Raw genomic sequence first — 24166 nt, forward strand, 5'->3', positions numbered from 1 at the left:
CTCAGGATGCGGTCTGGAGCTACTTAGAAAGGGTAATTTTATTAAAATTAACCGTGAACACATAGAGACGTATAATGATTTACTGCATGCCTTGACTTTCCCTCTTAGGGGGAACATTGGTATGTTGTAAAAGTTTACCTTGTATCCTGAAAAAGAGCTAAATGTCTTAATTGTCTCTAGTAAAGCTGGCATAAAAGTCTGTGGTCTTGTTATATACATAAAAATATCATCTGCATAAAGTGATATGTTGTTGATGGGTTTTGTATTGTACCGATTAATTTAGTTTCCTCATAGTGTCGCTGGAAGGGGGATATGATGCAATCAGACGGTCCATCCCTGTCTCGTGCCTCTGTGCAGAGTTCAAGCTGCTTAAATCTGGGTGCATAATCTGCAGCCAAGTAGGACTAATAGAGTAAAAAATGTTTTTATTCCTGCAGGTCTTACATTCTTAACTGAGTTGTCATTATTTTTTTTAGCGCGTTGTTGTTGGATGTTTCTTTAGTTTGTTTTGTTTTAAAACTGTTGCTGTGAATTAAATTGCCCTTAGGGGATAAGAAATATTCTTCAACCTTTTGAAAAATATAACTTCAGGCTATAGGTTAGAGTGTTTAGGTGGTTGTCACTGATTTTAAGAAAAGAGTCTGATCATCAGCTATTTTAAATGTCTTCACCACTTTGGTACTTATGTTGCTTTAAATCAAATACATCACTTTAGTCATGCAGAAAAGCTACTTTAGCTTTTCTCAATGATCTTTTCTTTTGTCAATGCAAAGATTGAAAATATACATGCTTATTTTAAATCTGATTACTTGATGTTGACAATATGTCAATACAACTTAAAATAAGTAATTTTACTGTTTTAAATTTCATTCACCTGCTAAAAAATAACTAAGCTGTTCAGGTTTTTAAAGTAAAGTAAAAAAAAAAGTTAAATGTTGAAATACTTGTTCTTAAATGAGAATGTTACCATGCAAAAGGAAACCAGCAAATCAGTTGTTAATTTGAGGCAGGACATGTGTTGGGGCTTTGTCTGCTTGAGGTCTGACTCACTCATATGATGCAAGCAAAGGAGCCTATAGAGAAAGACTTGAGTGCATCTCAATTGAGCCATCTAACAATATAAGACATCCTGGTGGGCCCGTGGACCAGGTGCGTCATCTCTTTGTTTTGTTACAGCCCATTTGGTGTATTTATGATCTGTCAATGAGCGTAACAGTGACTATAACAACATTTTGTGGGAGAGATTTCTCCCCCATCTTATAGGAGCCTTTAGAGACTTTCAATATAATTTAAGATGTTTTCCTGGGATGGCTCTCCAAGTCACAGAGCAGAGGGATAGAGAAGATGATAAATGAAGAGAACGTGTAATGACTTCATATTGCTGTAAATTCCCTGTAGACGCAGCCTAAAATAAAAACCTTTGTTTAATTTTATGTAACTACATCATTAGGATAAAAAAATCCTCTTCATCTCCCCATTTAATCTAAGGCTGCGTTCACACTGCAGGTAAATATGACCTAAATCCAACCTTTTTGGCCAAATGCGACCCATATTTGTCTTTTTCATGGCAGTGTGAATGGCTCAATTTTTTCACCCAAAAAAGAAAAGAAAAATCCCAATTTGTGGCACTTCAATATGGGGTACTAATTTGGATAGGTATCGGATATTTTTCAAAGTGTCTGTAGTCTGAACAATCGTGTCGCATTTTATTCGTCTTTGATATGACTCTCCTTGCTCCAACTACACATCAACACACAGTAGCAGAAGTTAGCGCTAAATAAAACACCGCTGTCGATAGCTGTGCTGCTTTCTTCTTACCTTACGTCGTCTTGCTATGATGTGGTCTTAATATTGTGCAAAAGCTTTCGAATAATGAGACACTGGCTGGTATCTGCGGTTTTTCCAATTTTTTCCCTTTTTTTTTCTCCCCGAAACTTTATTGAACACTTCTAGAGACAACTGCATTTACCATTACTTCCGTAAATAGTGAGCTGGTGTCTGACGTCTCCTTCTGTTATCCATGCATGTGGGTTGCTTTGCGGTCTTGAACCGTTCAGACAGAAGTCTGATGATGGTCGCATTTATTAGTATGAACGGCTTCAATATGAACCAGTATGAACAGCCTCAAAAAATCTGATTTCAACAAATATGGGAATTGAGCATCAAGACCTGCAAAACATGAAAATGGAGGGTTGTGTTGGTGTGTCAGAATGTGGATTAATCGTAATACACTGCTGTGTTGATGCCTAAGTAAAGGTTTATTGGAATATTATCTGATAGAACAACACAACAATAAGGCATAATTGTGAAGTCAATACTTCAACACATTTTGCTGCAATCATGGCTGCAAGTCTTTTAGGTTGCTAAATATTTAGAAACCTAATATTTCGAATATTCTCAGTTCGATTTAGGTCTGGACTTTGACTGGGCCATTCTAACATATGAATGTGTTTGCTGTAAAGTCTTATGTCCATTGGCTTTATGTTCAGGGTCGTTGTCTTTAGAGTCTTGGGAAAAAAAATTCTTTCAGGATTGTCCTGTGTTTAGCTCCATCCTCTAACCAGCTTCCCTGTTGCTGCTAAAGAAAAGGATTATCACAGCATGATGCTGCCATCCCCATGTTCCACTGAGGAAATGTGTTCAGGGTGATGTTCATTGTAATTTTCAGTCTCACCATCTTTCATGTTGGATCAAGTTACATTTGGGTTTCATCTGACCAGAGTTCATGGCTTTCATTCAGCATTTCCTTTCTGTTTTGCCCCTCTTCCATAAAAGTAGGATTTGTTATTGTTTCTTTAAGGATGTTTTCGTGGGTGGACCCAAGCAGTCTCCTGATTTCTTTGGATCTTGGTTAAAACTGTGATTTCCTAGGTTGTGAGTAAAAAACAGAAAATCCAATAAAAACATAGCAATGTAACAGGTGGAACAATGGTTGGCAATGTGAACCCCAGCCTGTTCTGTGTAGTGTACATAATCTCTCCATCTCTGTTCTGTCCCTGCTGTCAGTTTTCCTGGTTCTCCAGTGTTGTGCTCAGTCCAGAAAAGTGAAAGTTAAGTTGACTGTAGATTAGTAACCCTCTCTGGCTCGATGTCTCCTGGATGTTTAGGACCATCATTTAAATGTGACAAACTTAGAGGGGATCGACTTTCTGTACCTTCTGTCATTTAAGGTGATGATATGATGAGAATGGGCTTTTCCTCTCGTGTCAGCTGCAAGGAAAATAAAATTAACTACCCTTTTGATCTTGAGTTATAGAATCGAAACTAAATCAAGGAGAATTATTAATGAAGTGTTACTTGTAGGTCTTTTACAGCCGCCGTAGCACCACTTTGATGTGGAACCTTGCAGATGAAATGCTGTTGCTGGAAGGCATTCATTGACATTTACCCCATGGAACAGAGCACTCTTTAAGGTTATGAGCGTATGAGCTGTTGTGTAATACAGATTACCAGGAACACAGATGATTGAGTGCACACAAGTACTGTCATTGCTAGTTTGTTACGCTGTTTGACATTTTCAGACATGAAAGGTTGTCGTGCAATTATTCAAATTCTGTACTGGCTTTTTGATGGCTCTGCAAAACCTACAGAATCATAAAATCTAAAATCTGCATCCTGTAGCTTTTAAAGACAACTTGAAGCTGTTGCATACACAAGTGAGATCTTAAATTTGGAAATAAATAACAAATTTGCAGCTTTTTATGTTTTAATACCCCAAAGCTGTCGATATGACTGATAATATCAAAAGTGTGGATTTGAAAATAAAATTCAAAATTGGTTTCGTGAAGCTATCTTTAGTTTTCTCTCTGTACGTTGAAGCAGAAATGGTGCTTTGAAATCAGTGTTGTAGTCAAGTCACTATGCCTCGAGTCCGAGTCCAGGTTCGAGTCTCCAGTGTTCAAGTCCGAGTCAAGTCCACTACTCATCCGAGTCAAGTCCGAGTCGAGTCACTATTGATCCATGTTCGTTGTAGGAACATGTCGTGACGTGTGATGTATGACATGAAGCAGTAACATTCCATTGCACTAATAATTTAGATATTAAAATCATGCACCAAATAATATTCTAATGACATATTAAAATTATAGCCTAATGATATAAAAAAAAGTCAAGTCTTTTTCTCAATTTCCGAGTCAGAATGATCTGAATGTAGGAGTCAGAGTCCAAGTTCGAGTCATCAGTGCTCAAGTCCAAGTCAAGTCACGAGTCTCTAAATTTAGCTAATGACTCGGACTCGAGTTCGAGTCTCGGACTCGAGTACTACAACACTGTTTGAAATTAATACATTTTCCATTGTTAGTGTCTTTTCTCAAGCTTTGCATTTTCTGAAAAGTGTGAAAAATGTCAAGCATCAGAATGAGAAATGCTGAAGGCATTCCAAAAATGTCTTTAAAAATCTGTAAATAGTTTCCTAACAGGTTATTTTCTCACTAATATATATGTTTATATCACATAGCAGCCCCTCTGACTACTGCGATTGGAGTACCTCTCCAAAGGCACCTTCTGGACGTTTTTAATATTGTGTTGGCTGTGGTCATGTCTATGAAGGAAACTCTTTGCCCTTGGTCTTATCCAGGAAGCAATGAAAATCAGACATTACATCCTAATGATGCTAAAGGGAGAAGACTGTTTCTGCTGACTGTAGGAACAGCATACCTTAATGCCCTGCAATGTTAAACACAAAGGAAGCCGTTCTTATCAGCCTATTAATGGATGTTGTAATGCACGGTGATCTAATCAGTGGTATTTGTAGTAATCAAGGTAAACGGCTCCAAAGATTGGGTATCTGTTTCTCATGTGACGCTAAGGAACTTAAAGAAAAGATGCTGTGGCAGCAGAAACGCTTCATTCATGGTCAAAATCAGTTGTAATAAGCCAGAACTGTTGAGTCTGAAGGGATTAGCATTTTGTCTGTCCTTGTGATTCATGTAGTCATTGACTTGCAGGGATGCCAACAGATGCTGCAGCAGCAGTATCATTAATGGTGTAATGTAGTTTACATATTTGTCATCTGACATCTTATAATTAAAATATGTTCTCTGATACATTTTAATGAGTTGTTGGTACAGCTTAAATTCATGTGTGTTTTGACTGAATGACACTGGTTGCGTGTAAAACAGAATTAAATAATAAAAAAAAATTGTTATATGGATTAAGCAATTATGGATTAAGTAATTGATGGTGCTCCTTTATTTCTAAACAATGTAATTTGGTTTTATAGTGCATGAATAAAAAATGAAGTAGCTTTTTTTTTTTTAACCAGCTAACAAGCAGGGTGCTGCTGCAGGCTTATAGGGGGATTGATGCAATGCTGTATGTTTGAAACAGTGGAGAGAAGTCTGGAGACTTTGTTTTCTAATTAAAACGAGTTTAAACCACATAACAAGTAGGAAAGTCTGTGTTGAAACTGAACCGTGGTACACCTTGGTAGCGCAAACCGTCCCATGCCTGGTGGTGAACAAGCCAGTTTCTTATTAAGGGCGTTTTAAAATATCCAATCAAGAACTTGAAAATAATAAATGGTGCATGATAAAGACCACCATGAGCATGAGAGTAAAAACAATCAGGATTTTTAGTATTGAACCTGAACAGGGATACACTCGGTGCATTTAGGCTTTATCAAGTAATATGAATCAGTTTGTTTTCAAATACAGTCTGACTTTCACCACAAGACAGATTAAAAAAAATATGGAATAAAACCCAACAATTTTCAGCCTGTGGTTTTCCTGATGATTAATGTCTGCTAATCTGTACACACAAGTTCACCGTAAACTTCAGGAAAAAACAATCTACTATAGACCTTTGGCTTCTACAGATGGTTAATAGTATTAGACTTTATGCAACAAGCTGGTGAGAATGTATAATCCCCCAGAAAACAATAAAAGCGTTGTTGCTTCCAGAGCAGTTTTAGATCTGATCTCATTATTCTGCAGCCGGCTGCATATTCACAAGCTTTACTTTGAGTGATTTGAAAAGCGGCCTTAACTCAACCAGCGCATATCTGGGCATTTATCTGACAAACACGCACCAGATTTAAACTAATTGCTATCGCATTAAGTCTATTAGGTGAAAATGTAAAAACATTATAACACATGAGAATAAATGTTTCTTCAGCAGCTGCATTAAAGAGGACACGGTTTGAAATCCAGATGGAGCTGGTTTAAACAGTTTCCCCAGTTGCCTGGGTATACTATAGGTAACTTAAACAGAGCATGATAAGGAGCTGCACTGATGGAAATATCATTTGCCAAACTTTGTTATGAAAGTCAAATACTAAATGGAAGGATTACGTTAAAGGCCGCTGGCTTGACCTGTCCCTGGTTTTTCAGGAATGTCATTTATTGTCATTTATTGTTTCAGTCTTTCTGGTCTTTGAACTGACAAACAAAAAGAAAGCATCTGTTTCATTTACTAATGCATCTGTTGTTGTTTTGTTTCTTTGTTTGTTTGCAGAAGGAGCTGAGTCTTCCCAGAAGAGGAAGTTTGTAAGTACCATTATGACCGTCTTAAAAAGACATCTCTGGGTTATATCCAGTTGCTTGGGCGTGTTGAACACCTTCTCACCTCCTCTATTTGAACCTTGACTTGCATTATGTGACTTCGATCACAGCTCCACACATTTTTTTTTTTTAGAACACTCACATTAAATTTTATGCACATTATAATATAAGATGAAATGAAAGCAGTCAAATCCAGCTTTTACGGGGTCTTATGGCCAGACAGATCTGCTTCCAGGTGTAGCATCACAGCTCAGTGAGTGATCAGAGCTGAATTAAAACTAAACTTAACAGGGAAGGGTCTATTGGAGACGTATTTAATTGCAGGGACTTTTAGAAAAATGCATCATTAAACTGTCATGGGGTATTGCTGTTTCACTTGGTATGTTGAATTGCTAAAGTATTCATACCCCTTGAATTTCCTTTTTTTCCCCTCATTTTACAAACACACATCAAAGTATTTTAACATGGACAAGGTCTTTTTTTAAATTATTTGCTTTTGCTAATAGATATTTGAAAGTGTTGCTTGCGTTTGCTTTCTCTCCCCTCCTTTCCTCTGATGCCTGAAACGGAACCAAGCAGAGTTTATAACTTATTTGGATTTGACCTGAAAGTTTTTCAGATACTCTGCAGCTGAGTTTTCACCTTCACTTGTAATTCTTTTTGCAATTTTAATTGCTGCTTTACTCTACTAGTATTTATTGCTCACGTCATTTGCAGTTTCTGACACAGATCTTCTAGATGTTATGATCAAATCACCTACCTCCATGTTTTTTTTCCTATCAATAAAAAGAGCTTTCTGCATTTATTATAGTTTCAACTGTACTTTTGTTTATTTTAAACTATCAGATTGATTACTGGTGGTCTGATTTTGATTTGTGATCTGTCACTTATTTGGTTTATTGAGAGACAAAACCAACTAAAAGTAATGACTAAATTTACTCATGATAAAACTAAGTTAAAAGTTTGGCTGAGTGAGAAAAAGTAGTTTGTAAGACAGGTGAAAGGTTGACAAAATGTGCTTGACTTGAGTCGTGATTAATTTTTATGACTAAAATGATTTTTGATGGATGTTTCCTGCTCTTGCTGCCACCTCAGCAACTCTAGCGGAGGTGACTTTGCACTACATGCTGCAGTGAAAACACCAACTGCACTCATTTATATTTAGTGTGCTGCAGCCTAAAGTGTCCTTGGTTACCATAGTAATAAATGCAAGACAACAGTGATGGGATGAAGTTGATGACTCCAGCAAAAATAACTGGCGTTACTTCCTCATCTTACAAAAAAGCTGGCAGATGTTTGTGAATCTGAGTGCCAAGTGATGGAGTCATGGGTAAAAACAGCGTGTTGGATACAGGGTTAGTAAAGAACACTACACACTCTGTGCTTCTTCTCCTAATCACAAAGGAGACCCGTGCTTTTTAAAAACATCGCCTCATACTCGTAGGTTTTGCTGGGATAGAGAGCCACCTACTGAAAACGGCATGTCATTAGCATGCTGAGCGGTGCCACTGTGCCTTTAAGTTTGCAGATATCTCCTTTCTCACATGGGTTTTATCACTGCATCATTTTCCATTGCCAGACGAGGGAAGGCTGATGTATTTGGACCTGTTTGCAGCACATGTTTTCCTGCTTGGCGGATTACTGTTTGTGAATGCTATTAATAGTCTTGCCCTTTTTTGCTGGCTTTAGCTAAACAACTAAATCATGTCGGACCTCATTTCCTATCATCAGCACAAAAATAATGCCAGTTGAACTTGAGGTCTGGAAGATGCCAATTTCTTCCTCACCAACTAATTCCCATGTAACTGGATCTTAGACGATCTGTTGACTGTGGATGATGTTACATCCACTTTAACAGATGCGGTCATCTGTGCTTCATTGGCTCAATCTCTGCAGATGAAGTTCTCCTCGGTTGGTTTGTTTCCTAAATTTTTTTGAATATTATAGTAGGTATTTTATTGAATCATACTCTGCTCTGCAGTACGACTACTGTCACGTCGCCCCTTATTTTATAATTAATCAAAATATTTGAAGCTGAATGCTTCAGCTTTGATTTTTTTTTTTTTATAAACTATATTTTCTCAAAAATTAATTCAAAAGCATCCTTTCACACAGGTAGCAACATATCTTCAGCGTAAAACTTTTCTGAGCGAGTAAGACTTAATCTATTAACTCTTATAACTCTGCCAAGTGTGTGTGCAAGTTGTAAGGACTTGCTGTGGCGACCCCTGAATGAGGGAACAGCTGAAAGGATTCACTCACTGCTTGTGCAATAATTGTGGGCTAATATATTCGAGCGACATAAACTTGCATTTTTTTTATGCTAATGTAGTATTTAGCCAGCTGGACAGGGTCTCACAGCAGCAGACGCTCACACAGGACATAAATGACATTGCCTAAAATGCTAAAGGTCAGAGAGTGGAGGACGTCCCTATGAGAAACGGAGGAAAGAATAAAACGGTCATATATCTCCCCTGTTATTGTCTTTGCAATATATACCAACATTATTACAGTCACAAGATGTTCTAATTTCGTTAAAGAAGAACTTTTTTAACTTTGGAGTTTTCTGTTGCTCATATTCCAGCTCTGTCACATGTTGGTTAAGGTTTTTTTTATTTATATGATCCGGTGCCATTGAGATATTTCACATGCAGTAACAATATAGTACCTATAATCTATTTTGTATTAAGAAAGTGTAGAAACATTGTTCTTTTATTTTATAGTTTTTTTTTGTTTACTTAGGTTTCAAAGTTTGGAGAAACATTAGACAGTCACTCTTTTTCAACTGGATTTCAGTGCCTCTCTGCTAACCTGGAACACCTTCTTTGAAGATTTTCAGAGCTAAAGCAAGCTCCATCACCTGGTGCCATTTTAAAGAATACATTTCCTCTAAAAAGTGAAATTCTTCAAATGGGAATCTAAAACTAAGAAATGATTAATCTGTATTAACTTTTTGTAAATTTATTTCCTGAGGTTTTTAGTTTTACCTATTTACATTATTATCTCAGGTGCATTATGGGTGGGTTACCTGAATAAATTAGTATTTTTGTTAATTTGTTTGTTTTCAAAAATTTAAATGTGTATATATAGTTATATTTTCTATAGTTGAAAAGTAAAAAGTTAAACGGGGAAGTTTTTGATGTATGAGCACGTTATGCAATTCAAGGGTAGTGCAGTTGGCAGCACTGATGCTTTGCAAATGTGATTTTGAATCCTAACTGCATGAAGTTTGTATGTTCTCCGTATGCCTGCATTATTTTTCTCTGGGTACTCTGGCTTCCTCCCACAGTCTGAAAACACGAGTGTTAGATTAAGTGATCCCTCCAAATTTCCCTTAGGTGCGAGTGGGACGACAGCTGTTTGTGTGTCTCTGTGCTGCCCTGTGATCAACTGTCCAGGGTGTACCCTGTCTCTCGCCCAATGGCTGCTGGAGATAGACACCAGAAACCTCCCACCCAGACAGCTTGGCAGCTGATAAGCAATCGTTGTGATCTTTTAGCTCTACTTGTTTAAGCTTGTTGTTTAAAAACTGTTGTTTACAGTGGGCTGTCTATAGACAACTGAACGCCATGTTTCACCAACTACCAACACTCTCATTACTCAAAGCCACATTTCAAGTTAGCAAAGTATTACACTCAAACTTTTATCCAGAGTTTGCATAAATCAAGTAATAGTGTTGCACTGGCTTGCACAAATAAAAGTGGAAAATTAGTTGTAAACCCAGCTGCACAATAAATCAAACACAGTTGCTATTGCAGTATCAATGTGTGCAATATGACAAGTCCAAAGCACAGCTTGTATATAATATTGCAGTTGATTATGATGTAGGTAACAAGAATTCAATTCTGACAGGGCCATAATATATTTTTAGCTCAATGGTATTCTACTGCCCTTGATGCCCAGACTGGATTCCGATTATAGTGAGAGAGATGCTATCTCTCATAGAGAATATGCTGAGGATGTTGTGGAGCAGTGGGAAGGAAAGGACAGTGAATATTTGGACCAGCCATTGTCAATATTGTTCGGATATTCAATCAATAATCATTTTGAAATGGCAATATTTGTCCAAATTATACAACTCTGGTTTACATCCTTACTTCTGCATGTGTGTTCATCCATCCGTTATCAGTGTCTGTTGGCATGTTTAAAAGTCGTTTGGCTAAGGTAGCTAATTTTTGGTAAAAAATCTTTAACAGTGCCAGAAACTCTGCAATTTTAACAAACTAACCACAAGAATGGCGTTCTTTAACACAAGTATGTTGTGAAGCTAACAGAATTTTACCTATGTATCTATGTATAATGTACGTGTATATACGCATACGTGTGTGTGTGTGGGTGTGTGCGCATATGTATGTATGTATGGTTGGTTGGTTGAAACATACATTCTTGTATGTTACCGATATTGTATCACAGCTAAAAATACATTATATTATATGGTTGGAAATTCAACCAGACCCACAGCAGCGCATTTCTACTTTATTTGCAAAGGAGATCAGTTAACTTAAGACTTAAAAGCTACGATTGCATAGTTGATACTATTGACTTTTGTTTGTTGAGCACTTGGCTGTGGATTGTTTCAAGCAATACTACACCTTCTGAAGCGGCTTTAACATAGAAAGCACCTGTGACGAGCATAGTTGTTGTTGTCAGATGCAGGATTGAATCAAGAATTTCAGACTCTCTGAGGTCGGGCCCAGTATTAAGAAGAAGAGAAGAAGGAAGCGATGATCAGCAGTTCAGAGGGTTGAGGTTCTCCAAATCCCTGCACTATGGAAAGCTTAGGCTTATTTTGGGCTTGAGTATACAACCAGCATTTCCAGTTCTTCTCTAGATGAGAAATGAACTGATTTGGCCACATAGTTGTTTTTAATAGGATCTGTAGAGGTCAATGTGTAAATTTAAATGATTAACAGCTTAAAACAGGGCTCATGATACACTTGACTTAATACCTTCGTTTGCTTGTCAGATATGTATTCTGCTATTGTTCCCCCATAGATATGAATTGAAAATGTATTCCAAGACACACTGTATCCAGTAAGAAACAGTCATATACTCTGGTTACTGTTTTCAGCTTCTAGTCTTTAAATTCTTTAATTATAGTGTTATTAAGTCAGAAGGTCTTCAGGTCTAGTTCCTCATCCATTAGTGCCTTATCCTTTCCACAGCGGTTACACTTTCTGCAAATTCCTCATTATAAACTTGACACTGTGTCAAAATATCTATAACTACCTCCTCCTTTTGTCCTTCAGCATCTCATACATCAGTATCTTGCTGCCTCTGAGTCATCGGTTCAATTTGACCTATTTGGATCTTAATGTTCCCGCTGCTGCTTTACAACAATAGGTGAGAAAGGAAGATTTAAAATCAGCATCATGGTTATGATACAGTTGTACAAGCCCACGACTGGATGTTCCATACTATCTTAGTTAACCTTCTACATTTATTCATGTCATGGCTTTTCCTAAATAATTTGAAAAACTCCCTAAAGTGAGTTACTGATTTGAGCGACAAGTGATTGGCTGCATGGAATTAAAAAGGCTTTGAGATCCTTAGTAGTTTAACTAAAGTTACATATTAAAACACAATAGTTGATTTGGAGGAAAGATTGTTTTAAACTCATTGATTTGATGCCCTGCTTGGCCTCCTAAAGTAGCTTGTTGTTTTATCAAATTCCATTATATAGTAACGTTGATTAGACATTGTAATTGATGTCAAATGGAACTTTATGTAAAGGGGTCTGAATCAGACAATATTACTGGATTTAATGAAATAAATTGGATTGATTTGAATTGAATTTGGACCAAATAATTCAACTGGACATGAATTAGACCTGCTTGTAAATAGGGTTGTCATGATACTGAAAATTAAAACTTGATTTCGATACTAAGGAAAGTACTCAATACTTGATACCATTTTTTTTTTTTTTTTTAACTGCGGCAACATTTTTGGAAGGCACAGGGTTGGTTATGGTTAAGTGCAAAAATGTATATTTATAAATGACAAACTTAACTTAAATGTTCTTGATTATTGCAAAAAAAAATGGGTTAATCATGTTTTCTCCTGGCCGCCCATCCTTTTTAAGGAAAATTCCCCCGCACTTTTCTTTTTAAGTTGTTGCTAAAGAGGGTCTCCTGTGCTTTTCTGGCTGTACTCAACATGTTAGTTTAAAACTTCCTGCACCAGGTCATTGTTGAGATGAGTGACCGTTCATAATTTGGCTGGTTTTGGTGCAGTGATCTTATCATATTGTTGTATCCCGTGTTGTTGAAACATGTTATTGCAAATCTTTCACAGTAACAAACACTCGTTACATGTTACTGTGAAACTGCATGTGTTGTTTAAGGTGTGTTGTTCTGGATGTTGACTCTACAGTTTAAGATTTCTGAAGGTCTTGGTTAGTTGGGTAGACAAGGCCCATATGTGACCCGTATTATAGTGCTGGCATTCATTAAAAATTGTTTGCTTCTGCTTAACTTATTTGAATAATGAATGAAATACTGTGTTAAATTCCTGCCTTGTTCCTGTTCTTCACAAAGTAACCATAAGCCCTGATACCAAGCGATGTATTTACTAGTTTTTTTCTGTTTTTAACTGATTTGTTTTAGTTTTAGCTAAACTTCAGCAGCGCTTCACTGAAGCGGTGATTCATCATGTTTTCATTTAAAAATTATAATTTTCCATTTTTTAAATTTTTTTTAAAAGGTTTGTCTTACAAATACCGTGTGCAGTAATCTTCATTAGTGTAAATTTTTACTACTCCACTTACTTGAGGGTAGATTCTGTTAGGAGACATTTGAAAATCCAAAAAACAGTAACTCCACCAACAGAGACGTGAAGTTCATAACAATCTGATGATTCTGTATTCTTTTTCTACCATTAAAGAACGTTTTCCATTACCTTTCTGTCTTAACAGGTCATTTCCCCTTTTTATTTCAGTGTAAAAACGTTCACTAACTGTAGGTAGAAATATTCCCTAGTAGAAATCTGAACGGACTGCAGTCAGCTGTGCATAAATTGAATCTGGAATCACAAACACTGGAAACAAATAGTCAATGATTTGAGAAATTTCACACAATATATATATTTTTTTTACCCCAATGAAAGTTTTATAATTTCCTAACATTTGCAACATTTAGACCCTCATGCTTTAGTTTTGCGTAGTTATTCTATTAGTGCATTTTGTCTGAAGCTTGCTGTTCACAGAAGGATGTGGACCTTTTAGTGGTGCGACATGTTTCTCTTTCAGAGATGACATCATCCCTGTGGTTGTGGCAACATCGTGTTGCACACTTTGTGCGTTGTTAGCGGCTGTCAAGGTGACTGCACGTAGAGGAGCTTCAGTTTACTGCATGAATTTCTGCAATGGAACAAGCCACCAGCTGGCGGAGGGGCTGTGGCGGTGGGGGTCACTGGCTTTGAGGAGCAGGGGGCGTGTATTAGGGGAGGGAAGCAGGGGTATTGTCCTGCCTCCATTCCCTTCTCTGGCATATTAGGATCTCGTCTGACAGCTTCAAGGTGGAACATGGAAAGACCAAAACAAGGATTGTAGTCCCCCTTTTCGCCCCCCTCCCTTCTTCTAGGGGGGAGAGAAAACCAATCGGTCTCATTGCACTGTGGTGGCTGGGTTTGTCTCTTTGTCGGTGCAGTGGGGAGGGGGGGGGGGAAGCTTGGCAGCAGGCAGACAGCGTGAATTCATATCATGACCACAATAGAGCAAACGAGCACAGTTCAGCCATGAAAGCCCAGCGGGAGAGATTGAGAATTCCAGGGCTGACGCTAGAGTGAGTATTTTCCTGTGTTATCCCAGGCAACTTCTCTGCAGCATGTAGCTTCATCCGTCTCTGTGTCATATTTGTGGTCTGTCTTTCAGCTCTAGGCTGTGTTAGCATTAGCAGCAGCAGCAGCAGCATCTGCAGCAGGAAGTCTAATGTCAGGCGCTTCACACCTAGGCGACAGCAAGCTTGCCCGAGTCCGCATGTGTTTCTGCGGTTAGTCGTTTTAATGTGATAAATAACATAAAGGAGTGGCTTAACTTGCAGGTGTGAGTGATCAGAGCAACGCACTTGTAAAAAAAAAAAAGAAAGAAAGTGGTTTCTGGTTGTTATTTAATAAGGTGTGAAGCAGTGGATTACTGGAGACCGTGTGTTTACATGTTGCGTTTATCACATCCTGCCGTTTGCAAGATTCAGTGCGTATTTTATTTGGGTCACCAAGGCATTTGTCATGGTTCTCTGTAGTTAAGGATTTAAATTTTTCAGTTGAGCCAATTGGATTGCCGAATGACGTTATTTCTATGCAGATTTTTGGACCAATCCTAAAGTAACTGAATCATTATAACACATTTTCTAACCTACTTTTTTCTTATAGACAATGAGACTTAAATGTACGTTTCTGCACATTTAAGCAAATTGTGCACATTGAATATCGTCCTTTTATGAATTTATTACGGCGTTGCCATGGTAGATTTTTTTTTTTTTTTCAACAAAGCATATGAAGAGAGCAATACCAACAATATTGCTTGTCTGACACTCATATCCTACCAGTCTATTTGATAATACTGAAATCACTATGAAGCAGCTCATAAGCTAAAGTAAGTAGAGCTGCACCAATCACATCTTATCAATTTCTGATTTCCATTTTTTAAGCTTTGACCAGCTGATACAGTTTTAGCTGTAGCAAATTATTCTTTAACAACTCAAATATAAGATCATAAACAGCAGTAAAATAGTTTTGTTCTAGCCTTGCTTTTTTTAGTGCTCATTATTTTTGTTTAAATTTGAGCAGAGGTGATGCCAGACCCTGTGTGACAGTTGCTGTTAAACATTATTTTACAAATTTAAGATGGAGAAAAAAATATTATATTTTAAATTATCTGGTACATCTTTTATATCGCTGATTCATGTTATTAATTCAATTCAATTCAATTTTATTTATATTGCGCCAATTCATGAAACATGTCATCTCAAGGCCCTTTCCAAAGTTAAATTCAATCAAATTATACAGATAGGGTCAGATTATTACTGAAGCTAATGTTATTAAAAACATTACCTTTGAGATTTCTTAAAAGCTTTTAGCATTTCCAAATTCAACATGTTCCATGACAGGATAAGGTTGAAACTTAAAAGTATAAAACAAAGTGGCTTTGCTCTAATGCCTTCAGCCTTCCTGTTATCTGCTGAATGGCTGGCTCTCTCTTGCTCCATTGCAGCCTGAATGGACCATGCATGTCATAGAAAATAGTTTCCCTTTAAAGTGCTTCTTCCATATCTGTGCGTTCTCCAATTTAATTTTAAACACCTCACTAGTACCAGAAATGGCTAACTTTAAGCTTTCCTCCATCAGTAATAACATATACACTGAAGAGTGTTGAAAGTGCAGTCTGGTGGTGCCGAGTCATTCTTATTATTTTCCGACTGGCTGGTCACCGCTCGGAGCAAATCGAGCTGAAAAGACTCATATTCCAGTCATATTTCTGCTTATTTCTTGGCGCATCTCTAATAGTAACTTTTTTTTATATTGTCCTCCAATTGTTTTAATAATCTTAACACATTAGTTTTACCATATGTATTTTAAAAGGAATGGTCTGCATATTAATGAGGACTCTTTTAGATGAAATGTTGACTGCTCACTGCAGCAAGAAGATATTCTATTGACTCAAAGTAAACATTAAGGGTAATATTACATTGATGTAACCTGGCACCAGATGCAATAAAACTCACTGACAATGAGGAGCTCTCACACGCTTAGATTTCCACCATGTTAGATTTTAAGCCAGTATTATTCTTAATCCATTAGTAGACCAATATGGAAACTCTCAAATGAAACTATTATTATAATAGTATTTAATGTTAGTTTAATCTTCTGATTGGTTTTGAGTTTTTTTCCTTTACTGCGTTTTACGAGTTAATGAATGGAAGCCACTGCAGTAAATGTAACTCACCTTTGCATGACCTAATGCTCTGCAGTGCTGCCGGCAGGCCAGCTGAAGCAGTGATAAAACGTATGACCTCACACCGGGAAATAAAAGCCTTTCTTATGATTGCAGAAACGGGAAGAACACTATTTACAACCTTATCTCCAACCTCTGGTAAATTTCTAACTCCTTTTATGACCTTTCGCCTTCAAACAGGTGCTCTTTATTGCCTGCTGCCGTTTTAGCCTGGCACAGTCTACAGTCTCAATGTCAACCAAACACTGCAGAACCAGACAAATGCCTCGGGAACCTGCTCTTCAAACACAATTAGATTCATCTGACAGGGATCATTTACTCTTCGTGATGCTGCTGTCTTCATCTGGGCACGTGTCAGCGCTTTGGGAGGGTGGTGGGGGTGGGGGGGAGGACCTGTCTTGTATGTGATAAAGGACAACTATTCACTCACTCCATTTAACTTACAGCCTCACTCCCCGAAGCTTGAGCCCTACTCCCACTAGCCCCTGCAGTCCGTGCAGCCCACTGCATGCCTTTCATTTCTGGAGGTAAGCAAGAGTTGTTCAGGCATGGACGTTTTGTTTAATGCCAACCGTCGTTTTTCCAAACCTGAAACCGATTCTTCAATTTGCCCTCTAAAAAATCAACTGCCATGTAAGAGCTGTGATAGGACATGGAGCTTATGTAATGTTGATAAGGACACCCCTTCCCCCATCTTGCCCCATTCTGTTCTGACGTTTTTTGCTCCTCTTTCATGTGCTAAGCAGGATTTAGGGGCATTAGCAATACATCAAAGTGAAGAATGGTTTCAATCCTTACCAATCTCAGCTGGATTCATTTTTTAAAATGAAATGTACCGCAAATGGCAGAAGCTAATAAGAGCTAAATATCTACATTACGGCTTAGTTGCTGACTAGTTTGTTGTAGCATATGTCCTTGTGTCTTATGTCTTTCTTTCCATTGTAATATGCCTTTGTATTAAGCTTCTACTTAGACTACGGCAATATGTACCCATGGACAGAAATTATTTGGATGAATCAGTTCAGCAAAAAAAGACGATATTTGAATATTTTCTACATTTCAAGTGAAATAAATGTAATATAAACGATAGATAAAAAAATTTAGTAAATGTTACTGGCATTACTGGTCCTGTATGTTATTTATGAATGTAACAATATATTCAGCTCAAAAGACAAGAGGATACACAACATTGGTTTTACAAGAACAAGACGAGACGGCTTTTTACCAATATTTGGAGAAAAGTAAGAATCCACAATTTTTGTCTTTATTAAACAGAAATAAGGGTTTCATTAATCTCCATCTGTCATTTCAATAACATTTTTTTTAATTCAGTGTACAATTAAATTAATTAGGATGAGTTTAAACATTTCAGTTCAGGTTTCATCTGTGCCCTTGCACATTTTGGTAATTGGATAGTCACATTAGAAAACAGAAGTGGAAATTAAATATCTGATTTTTGATTCTTTTACTACACTGTAGTTTTGAAAAGCATCTTCCTTAATCCTCCTATTCCCCCTGGGAAAACATTATCCGCCTGTACTAGCTCTCTTTGTGATAAACGGTTATGAATTTTATACAGTGCAATCTTTCTGGTTTGCGCTTAAAGCTAAAGATTTGCTTAAGGTTAAATGTTTGAAATGAAACTTACTGTGAATGTTTTTTTTTCTCCCTATCTCATTTAAAAGACTTATTTGTCTGTGAAGTTGCGGTATCAATGAATAAAATGAAACGCCCACCTTTCTCACTCCTGTTCTCTGGTACTGTGCAGCTTTCATAGACAGTCAAGTAGAGCAGGCGGTAAAATGAGTCAGCATCATTCAGCAGCGTTGAGCTGTTTTTATTTTTTTTCCAATGTAGAGTTTCCTCTAAGATAAATACATTTAAGATTTGATTTCATCGGGTTTACCCATACAAATATTGAATATGGTACAATGAAAAGCTCATTTTAATATGGTTGGGAACATTGTCTCACAGCATTGTTGTTGTAGTGTCAAAATATAAGCAGCAGCTTTTTGCAGTGACACAAAATAATTGTTCCAGTGGCGGACCAAAGCAGGTCACAACTTCCTTAGCACATGTTCAATTTATTTCTTTTCTGTTTTACTTGATAATTGTAAACAGTTGCTACATACAGTGTAGCAATGTTCGCAGCATATTATCAGTAGAAATGTGGGTGTCTGTTTTTAACCTGGTTCTGTACAGTACACCTGATTTGTAGGTTATTTGTGATACTGTGAGGTGGTAATTCAACGTTTTAAATCAGATGCGCAGGGCACATGGCTCCTGGAGAGGCCACACGTTACTGGTTTGAATCCCACAGACTGCCACTCAGGTCCTTAAGCAAGACATTTAGCCCCAGAATGCTCCCCGGCGCACATAGTGGCAGCCTACGGCTCCTAGAGGGATGGGTTTCATGCACCAGATTGCATTGGATTGCAGAAAGTTGCAATGACAAAGGTGATTATCCTTAGAATTATTATAAAACATGCAGGACAATGGCTTTAGAGGGACAGAATTAGACACAACTGCGTTAGTGCTGTACCAAAGGTCACAGAGCTGGTCAGCTGTTTATAACACTGGCAAGGTCATCAAGCTTTCCCAGGTGCTATTGCTTTTACGGCAGTTGTTGTTGGACCAGAATCAGTATCTTTACCCCATAAGCTCCTGTTTTTTTTTTCTTCTTTTTTGTCATAGCCCTCGGCTGTTGAAGCTGCCTGACGCTTCAACAGAAATGCCTCAAGGGAGTGAAGGATGCCCTTATTTTGCCTGTGAGGCTAAAGTTGGAATAAATGCAGCTTTTGGTAACAGCAATGTGTGGGTTTGAAAATCACTTAGCAATTTAGCTCAAGTGTTTGGAGTACAGCAGTCACATTTTGGGGTGTGCATTATTAAAGCATAATATACCAACTTGTATACCTAAACCACAAATATTAGGCTTACGGTTTAGGACCTTAAACCTAATACTTTATATTCACAACTTTAAACACAGTTAGCTTCATTTACTACACAAATATATGATCTAAAGTAAAGCCCCAATTTTTACATACCCCTGGCAGATATATATATCTGCCAGGGGTATATATATATATATATATATATATATATATATATATATATATATATATATATATTTAAAACTTTGCAGTTATATAGCTGATAAAGAGCAAGACGGCTTAGAATCATTTTCATAGACTTTGATTTTCAAGGATTCACAAAGACCTGCCTGAAGACTGAGGACATTTATGCCATGTTGCAGCTCTCCCCGTCATTCAAAGAACACAATGTGCAACTAAGAGTGAGGGGGGGTGGGATTGGGTTAACATCTATTTTTGGATGCATTGAGATGTGCTCATGGACAATTCCGACTCTTAATAAACATTGAAACGCTTTTATCTCAATTTAATTTATTATCTAGTTTTGAGGAACGTAGAAGGGGGTAACTTAGATGTGCGTCAGTGCAGCAAAGGGACAGTTTATGGTAAACACAAGGTTACATAGGCTGCATCATGCACCCTCTGCATCAAAGCAAAGTTGACTTTGAGTCATGCCATATGCAGGTTGTGTAAAACAAAAAGGAAAACGTTTTAAAACACAACAAACATGGGGAAGCATATCGCAGGGATCATCCAAAGACAGAAATAAAACAACTGATCTTATCTGCCGCCGTTAACCGGAGGAGCTGGTGACGTCGAAGCATCCCCCGAAATCTGAAAAGGCGAGGCAAATCATAAAGCTCATAGCAACTTTTACATCGAAGAATCTGCAATGATGGAGAGTAGATGAAAAGATAATTAACATAATAGGTGATCCTGACACAAAGCACCTACACCAAAACAAAAATGACTGTATCACAAGCAGAATGGATCGATTTCTAATAGCATCGTAGCCTTCTGAGCCATTATGGGATAGGAAAGTTTCTCTACTGCATTCAACCACATTTATTTTATCAATATGCAGGATCCTCACCAGGATTTTGTTTTCAGCATAACGGTGTACAGCCGCCGTCGGTGGTGGAGGTGCGTGCGCCAGTGCTGGTTTGTCGTTTCACATTGCTGCAGTGGAGCGCGGCGTAGTGCAGCTCGAAGGGGGTTGTTCGTCAGGCTAATAACAGCTAGTGCTAGCTTTAATGTTGTTTAGGAGCTTTATATCTACGTTGATGCATGTTCAAGAGCTTTGACTTTTCCATGTTGCTCTCAAACATGTCATACTATTGTGTCGTACTGATCCGTCTAATTTCAGAGTAACTTTGACAACTTTCACCCTAATGGTACATTACGCTGAAATGTGCTGCTGAGAACGCTGATAGAGAAGAAAATAGTATGCCAAAGCCTCTGAACTTTCGCCCAACTGTGAAATGTGTCTCATAGGTTGCAGATACATTTATTTGTGTTTATTACCTCAGGAACTAAATGTCTTGATTACACTGTTGTTAATGAATGAAGGAATTCATTTTTTATTGTTTTGCAGATATGTTTGGATAGCTTCTTTTTTGACTAAAAAAAAGTACCTCTGTGTGTTATAGATTATTTCAGGTTTCGGCTAGAAAACTGGCTGAGCCTGGTGGTAGGTGTATCTAGGGTGTAAAGCCTGAAAGTGTGCCAGACCAATAATGCGATGGGGGAAACCTTATATTTATCAAGAATCTCTATTGTCACCACGTGTTAGTGTTGACATTTTTTTTAGACAGACCCCAGCTCAGGATACACAGAATCTGATGCATAAGCCATTTGGTTGTGACAAAAAAACCTTTAGGCTTACAGTACGAGTAACACAACTCAAACTGTAGGTTAGCACTAATAAATGTTAGCAAGCCATAACTGTAAACACTCGCTCATGGGAAAGGAAGCACTCTAAACTCATTTGTCATACGTTAACAGATTCTCGGTGTGTAAAAGTAAACAGACGTTTTTGTTTGTTTGAATACGTTTTCCGCTCCACTGCTCTCATGCTGCTGTGTGCAGGTTTGACTTTGAACCATCCGAACTGTCATTTCTTATGTGGAGCACCGAAACAGAGCAGGGCCATAATTAGAGTGAAGGCTGTCACAGAAGCCTGTAGGGAGAGCAGCCGAAGCTCTCTGAGAGAAGGCTCTCGCAAACTCAGGCTTTTTGCTGGCAAAAATGACCTCTGATGACACCTTATTACAGAAGGAGGCACATGGAAGTGGTGCCAGTGGTTATGTGCCAGTCATACTAGTATTATTTTCTTTGTTGATTTTGCTCCCACTCAGTTCCTCAGATTTTTTTCCCCCTTTCCAGGCAGCACACTCTGCAAGTGATAAGTTATCTACAGCAACCTGAGTGTCCTCAGGACCTACTGTGCACATCTGACTGAAGCTCTCTTTACTGTCCTTTCTCTGTCTTATAGCTGGCATAATATAAATTAACCAAGCTGACAAAGGGAAAACAAATCAGAAACTGTTTAGAAAGTCATGCTGTTTTCTGTCTACCGCTAAGGCTTTAGCTTATAAAAAGTGAAAATATGCCATATTTAAATTCTTGTATGAAGTTATATTTAGATGTTAATCTAAGGACATGAACAAATAATAAATAAATAATAAATAATAACAATAAATAAATAAATAAAGGCATTTTTTAGTTCAAAGATGAACTGTTAAAATTATTTAAGTTTTAGTTATCAACCACACTAGCAGGTCTTTTTACCTGAACGCTTTTTGTGATAAAACTTATTTTTAAAATTTTATATTTGATAATTTCTTATGAATGATCTTTAAACTTTGAAATTAGAGTAAAAGTAAGTAAATAAAAAATAAATAATCCAAAGATATGTGTAGTTTGTTGCTCACTGGTTACCATACATAATTAGAGGTGAACCCATTTGTGACTGTAAGAGATTCCTATTTCTAGTGTTTATAACAATAGAATAGAAATATCTTAATTTTCCCCACAATGGGAAAATGCAGGTATGACGGGGACAAAAACACATTAACGGGCAACACCCGACTTGCGCATAAGATTAAATGATAAATAAAAACCTACATTTTTCCTGCTAAAATATGTCTAAGTCATTTTTTCCTTTGAGAATCATAATCAACAGCATTCAAAGTATTTTATAGCTTTCTTGTCATTATTGGTCATTATTTGAGAGCAGAGGTAGTGTCCCTTTAATAATTTCAAATCTTACCAAAACCCTGTTTTTAAATATACTGTTCTCTCATTAATATAGAGTTGACATTTTAAACTGCTTTAAACTACTAGCATCTTGTATTAGAAATTGACATGTCTAGTGGAGTACAATTGGTCATATTCTGTGAGAGGCAGGTCCTTACCTCAAATTTTAGATTTCTACAAGCCTGCCAAGCAGGGCAGCCCTTTGGAAGGGGATTACTTATGCTTACTTTTGTTTCTAACATAAGTAGCCATTGGCATGGTCTTAAGGATAATTGAAGCTTTCTTTTGTGTGGAAAATGTTTTTACTTCTGATAACCACTTCTGAGGATTGTGCTGCCATCTCTGCACCCTGCAGGCCTTTCTAATCCAGATACAAACGAATCAATGAACTGACAAAGAAAACGGGGAGAATTATAAATTCAAGAGTCCATCTCCTAATTAAAGAACATGAAATGGCACCGTACCTGTTTGCACTACAGTTTTTGATGATCGTTTTCATAGTTTTGGATACTAAAATATTTTTAAACAAATTAGTATTTATTTTCCCATTTTTAAACTAAGTCCTATTTAAAAGTCAAACAGTAAATGAGTCATGGGGCAAAGGTGATTTAGTTAAGGTGAGGCTCTCCTCCAGTAAATGAGCCATAACTCTTTGTGGAAGGAGCAAAGAGGATTCCTCGCAGCAGTCGAAGAATTCACACATTCTTTCTGCCGGCCTCCCGCTGGAAACACTGACCCACCGGACCTTTTTTTTTTTAAAGCAGCGAGAGCACAGCCGCATGTGTTGAGGATGCAGCGCTCCTGTCTCACCGCCCTCCCCCCCTTCACGGGATGTGGAGTGGTATATGCCTGTTACATGATATAAAGCATGTTGAGCGAAGGGAGCAGGACGAGCGTTTTGGCGTACAGAGCGGCTGCGGTGAGATGGGGCAAGGCGGCCGGTGTTAGGTGTCACGTCCCTGCTGCAGCAGAGTTTGTCAACACCTGACCTGGATCACGCTCTGTGTGCCTTCCGTGATCCGGCCCGGATTCCTTTTTTTTTTTTTTCTTTTTTTTTGTTTGAGGACAGTGGAGGACAACACGCCCTCGGTGCCGGTGTGTTTATGCCGCAGCTGGCTGCAGATGTGCCTGTACAGAGAAAGTTTGGACCTAAGGAGAGGACTTGTCAGCAGTGCTCCGGGGGTCACAGCCTCCTTAACCCCAGCAGCCGTCGCTTCTCAGCAGTTCCCCAGAAGCTCCCTTTGCATCTCCCTCTCTGGCATGACGTGGACACAATGTCAGATTCTAGTCCGTGGACGGTGTTATCCAACTTTAACATGCCACATTTCTTCAGCGGAGCCCGTCTGCGTCGATCCCAAAGGTATTGTTTAAAATTGCATGGTGCGGCTCTACGTCGGCGTATAAAACTGTTTTGTCATTGAGATACATTTGTTGGCTGAATATAGAGATTAGTCATTAAAAAAAGTATACTATAATTTACAGACCCACAAATTATTGCTGGTGTGTTTTCATGCTCTTACAATCAGTTATTTGAGCCGTTTCGTGAACAAGAAGGTGGGTGTTTCCTCCTTTGCTATTGTGTATTA

General features: G+C 37.9%; 1 protein-coding gene across 16 annotated transcripts in view; it reads left to right on the forward strand.

Annotated features, from left to right (window-relative positions):
- The window catches only part of mast4 (microtubule associated serine/threonine kinase family member 4), a 120757-nt gene that overhangs the window by 56252 nt on the left and 40339 nt on the right, over positions 1-24166 (forward strand). For 7 of the 16 annotated variants that reach the window (XM_036140465.1, XM_036140462.1, XM_036140463.1 and 4 more), the window contains 3 exons: positions 6454-6485; positions 16896-16976; positions 17613-17690. In XM_036140465.1, coding sequence (XP_035996358.1) covers positions 6454-6485; positions 16896-16976; positions 17613-17690 — 191 coding nt within the window. Of the gene's footprint in view, positions 1-6453; positions 6486-13982; positions 14282-16895; positions 16977-17612; positions 17691-23417; positions 23941-24166 lie in introns of those variants that run through there. The other 9 variants (XM_036140466.1, XM_012849722.3, XM_036140471.1 and 6 more) reach the window with 5 other exon arrangements.

This window comes from Fundulus heteroclitus, chromosome 8, assembly GCF_011125445.2.
Source record: "Fundulus heteroclitus isolate FHET01 chromosome 8, MU-UCD_Fhet_4.1, whole genome shotgun sequence".
NCBI lineage: Eukaryota > Metazoa > Chordata > Actinopteri > Cyprinodontiformes > Fundulidae > Fundulus > Fundulus heteroclitus.